Source organism: Sprattus sprattus (genome assembly GCF_963457725.1).
Source record: "Sprattus sprattus genome assembly, chromosome: 16".
Lineage (NCBI taxonomy): Eukaryota > Metazoa > Chordata > Actinopteri > Clupeiformes > Clupeidae > Sprattus > Sprattus sprattus.
This window is the reverse complement of record NC_137914.1, coordinates 30,897,995-30,902,808: the sequence shown is the minus strand read 5'-3', so window position 1 is coordinate 30,902,808 and position 4,814 is coordinate 30,897,995. Positions and strand designations below refer to the sequence as shown.

General features: G+C 50.1%; 1 protein-coding gene across 1 annotated transcript; it reads right to left on the bottom strand.

The window, feature by feature from the left end:
• Nucleotides 1-2,967: 2,967 nt before the first annotated feature.
• Nucleotides 2,968-4,211, bottom strand: aplnra (apelin receptor a; the record flags this gene model as incomplete). The annotated part of the gene is made up of 1 exon (XM_080853326.1): nt 2,968-4,211. Exon 1 carries the CDS (start codon nt 4,048-4,050, stop codon nt 2,968-2,970), a length of 1,083 nt encoding a protein of 360 aa, XP_080709452.1. The 5' UTR covers nt 4,051-4,211.
• Nucleotides 4,212-4,814: the final 603 nt, after the last annotated feature.

The window sequence follows — 4,814 nt, the reverse complement described above, 5'->3', positions numbered from 1 at the left end:
AATCAAGCAGTGGAGGTAGTCAGTCACAGAGCTGAATCAAGCAGTGGAGGTAGTCAGTCACAGAGCTGAATCAAGCAGTGGAGGTAGTCAGTCACAGAGCTGAATCAAGCAGTGGAGGTAGTCAGTCACAGAGCTGAATCAAGCAGTGGAGGTAGTCAGTCACAGAGCTGAATCAAGCAGTGGAGGTAGTCAGTCACAGAGCTGAATCGATGTCTGTGTAAAAGGGAGAGCTGGCTTGACAGGACAGCTGCGTGACGCAGCCAAACAGCTAAATGAAGCAAGACTACCGTATTATCAGAACGCCCAAATCCGTCATGATAAGCATTCACTGTCTGAACATTGCTTTAAATCCATTTTGACACACAGCCTTCTTCATGCACCTTTTTACACATTTCAAAAGAGGTTTCACCCTTGATCAATAGTCTCCGTCTCTGTAAGGCTCTCACCATATTGATAACATTGATGTCAAAACCCTTTTGGTTCCGTAGCGCCGCCCTGGTGGATGAAGCACACAGGGGTGGCATTGTGCTGCCTGTAGTTGGTGCAGTAGACGCAAGTAAAGGGCGCCAAAAGTGAAGGCTAAATAGGACTGGGTATTACTTCAGCCTGTCTCCTGTAATCAGGTTCAAGTCCCAAGTCAAATTCAAATAAGTTTTATTGGCATGACTGACATACACATTTGAACTTACAAAGCATTCACTGGAACAGAGGCAGACATGTAGATATAACATAAGTAAGAAAGGTAACTGAACTGTTAATCTTACTCTATAATCTCTCTCTGCTGGCCTGTTTCTCTGTCTCTCTCTGTCCTCCCCCTCTGCCACCCCCCCCCCTCTCTCAGAAGTGGTGGTGTTGACATTTCACATAAGAAACTACATTCACTTTGATCTGCACTGGAGGCTAATGAGCCTGTTATCAGAGAAGGTCTGTGAAAGCGTCTGAGACTGTGTGTGTGTGTGTGTGTGTGTCTGAGGACATCCCTTATCCAGCACCCCTCCTCCTCCCAGCCCCATATTAACGTCTTCAACGGCTTCTCTCCTCCATCCTTGTTAACAAAGACAAATATTGACAGGCCTCTGCAGTTGTAGTACGGTCACACACAGCGATAATGGCCACCCAAGCTTGCTTCTGTCAAATCAAAGCCAGTCCGGAGAGCATCAGTCTACATGAATTACTGTCATTCAGAGCAATTGTATTGTTTGTGTGTGTGTGTGTGTGTGTGTGTGTGTGTGTGTGTGTTGTGAAGGGATGGATGAAAGTTGGTCCAGTAAGACCAGTTCACATTAATTAGCAAGCAGCTGGTCCAACAGGTAACCCTTGGTCAAGTTCTCTTGTTAGACTGGTTAAGGGGTCTTACAACATGGCCTTTTATCTTTCTATCAGTATATATATGTGTGTGTGTGTGTGTGTGTGTGTGTGTGTGTGTGTGTGTGTGTGTGTGTGTGTGTGTGTGTGTGTGTGTGTGTGTGTGTGTGAGTGTGTGCGTGTGTGTGTGTGTATGTGTGTGTGTGTGTGTGTGTGTGTGTGTGTGTGTGTGTGTGTGTGTGTGTGTGTGTGTGTGTGTGTGTGTGTGTGTGAATTAGTCCATGCGAAATGTCCTGTGAAGCATTCTCTGCTTCACTGAACTGGAGGAATCTAGAAAGATGGTGATAAACTCTGTGCTGTATCTCCATTTGATATATACTGTATGTGTGTTTTCAACACACACACACACACACACACACACACACACACACACACACACACAAATCAATTACATGCGCACACAGTAAACATAAAAGACGTGGTTCATTTTATAAAACATATCTTTATTTTTAATGCAGTAGTTAGTTACAGAGATTTAAAAAATAAACATCAAATTCATGCCCCCCCCCCCCCCCCCCTGCCCCTTCCATTTGCCCGCCTCCCCCCACTCAACATTTGTCAGCTGCCATCTGTTCTGCTGTCTACCCTTTAGAACTACCCAATTAAGCCTCAACACCTTTGCCACACACACACACACACAAACACACACACACACACACACACACAGACACGCACACACACACACACAGACACACACACACAGACACACACACACACAGACACACACATACTGACTGTAGGATATATACATTTCAACATTTTCATCTTCATTGAAGTGCTACAGAAATGAACAAATAACACAGAACATGGTAAAAGCAAAGACATAGGAAAATACTGTAAAATGTTCCACTCCTTTTAACCAGTGTAAACATGCTGGAAATGGGAACACATTTCCAACGCATGAGAAAGCACACACACACACACACACACACACACCCACACCCACACCCACACACATTGAGCACAATTGCCCATGTTCATACATGCATATGTACAATCACATACACACACACACACACACACACACACACACACACACACACACACACACTAGGTGTATATGAGTATATAAGCATGTTTTGATGCATGAGTTGCTTGAATATTGAGCAGCACCTGGCTACCAATTTGAAGGACACACACATACACACACACACACATACACACACACACACACACACACACACACACACACACACACACACACACACACAAACACACACAGGGTCCCTGACTTCAACTTTCTCTATTGTCTGCCCTTCACGCACAAATACACACACATACACTCTAGCAAAACACAGTCTCCCTCTTCCACCGACCCCCCTTGCATCACTCACACATATACACAATGGCAGACGGTTTCAACGGAGCCAGCCGCCAACCGTCCACCTACCTCCCCACTTTTTTCTTAGCTCCAGTCTTCCTACCTCCTCTTTCCCTCCCTCCCTCCCTCCCTCCTCCTCACAGCTCCTGTCGACCGCCTCAGACATCGGTGGTGAGTGTCTGCGCCTCGCTCTTCTGCGTCTGAGTGCCAGGCTCTCCTTCTCTCCTCACCTCTCCCTCTCTCTCCCACCCTCCCTCCTCCTCTCCTCCCATCCGTCTGTCTCAGACCTTGGTTGCAAGCGACTGCACCTCGCTCTTCTGTGTCTGGGCGCTGAGCGTGGAGCTGACTGAGCTCATGTGGCCGTGCATGGCCTTCTTGAGGCTGAGCAGGCACAGGCACTGCGAGCGGAATCGCAGGTCGAAGAAGGCGTACAGGAAGGGGTTGAGGCAGCTGTTGACGTAGGCCAGGCAGGTGGCGTAGGGGTGGGCGAGGAGCAGGAAGTGCAGGAAGGAGCAGGAGGTGGGCGCCAGGTCCAGGTAGGACAGCGCGTCCATGCTCTTGAGAACGTGGAAGGGCGTCCAACACAGGGCGAAGACCACCACCAGCGTGGTGATGATCTTCAACAGGCGCCGCTTCTTCTGGTCCTCCTTGCGCAGCTGGCTGAAATGGCGGGTCACTGTGCAGCCAATGAAACAGTAGAACACCGTCATGGCCAGGAAGGGGAGCAGGAAGCCCAGCACGGAGGACGACAGGCTCAGACCTGCGATCCACAGCGACTCGTGGTGCTGGTTGGGCGCCACTAGGCTGAAGTCCATGGCGCAGGTGGTGCGGTTGCTGGCCTCGTCGTCCATGGTGGTACGGAAGAGGAGTGTGGGCAGTGCCAGCACGCCAGAGAGCAGCCAGATGCCACCCAGCGACGCCATGATGGTGTCCCGGGAGCGAAGGTGGCCACTGGACAGCGAGTGCACGATGGCCAGGTAGCGGTCAAAGCTCAAGCAGGTTAGGCAGAAGACGCTGGCGTACATGTTGACCAGCACCACATAGCTGCTGATTTTGCACAGGGCCACACCGAACGGCCAGTGGTAGCCCAATGCCGTGTAGACGGCCCAGAGCGGCAGAGTGATCACAAACGTCAAGTCCGCCAGGGCCAGGTTGCCGATGTACACGTCGGCTGCGCGCCGCTTGGCTTTAGCACGCCACACGGTGAAGATCACCAAGCCGTTGCCAGAGAGGCCGAGGATAAAGATGAGCATGTACAGAACCGGGATGAGCGAGTAAGACGGCTCCCACTCCGAGAAATCGCACGCCGTTTCGTTGTCATCATAGTACTCATAACTGTCGGCATATTCCATCGTGGGCTCCATAATACGAGCGAGTCCGTAACTTTTTTTATGTAGTCGGTAAGAGTTTTTTTTCTACAGATATCTGGTGTAAATCCACAAAGCCCGCGCAGCTCAAGAGTCTTTTTTTTTAGTTCAGTCCAGATGTGTTTCCATGCACGCTGCGAGGGAGAGAAGCTGCTCTGTTCTGCTTTGCCTGGGGGAGCCGCTCTGCGCAGCAGAAGTTGGGAGAAGTTTGGTCCTGTCGGTGCACAGTCAGAGAGAGCGCGTCTGTGTGTGAGGGGGGGCACACCCCGCCTGGCCTTTTAAACTCGGTGTCCCACACCCCTCTCTCCCACCCACTGAACAGAGTCCCATCCCCCCGAAAACACCAACCCCCTCCTCCTGGCTGTGATCCCCCACTCGGCTCCATCGCCCACCTCTCCTCGACTCCCACCCGCTCCGAGCTCCGGCTGCGTTTGGAGAGTCAACACCAAATGACTTAACAGTGTTGTTTTTCTTAATGAAAAAGTAATGGCCTTCGAGTCTTTCAAGTGAGATTACGGTTTTATCTGCGACCGCACACCACCGACGCGCAGCACTGATAGTAGGAGCTGAAAGTAAGGTCATTAACAAATAGGCTCATTTAAATGGACATGAGGAGATTGCAGAGAAAAAGCAATGCGGCAGTCAACATTCCTCAATATTTTCTTATAACCCAACTTTTCAACGATCTAAGCAAATGGTTTTATTGGCTAATAACGTAACTGCCCGGAGAGAAAGTCTGGAAGAACCTGGGGCGTTTGACT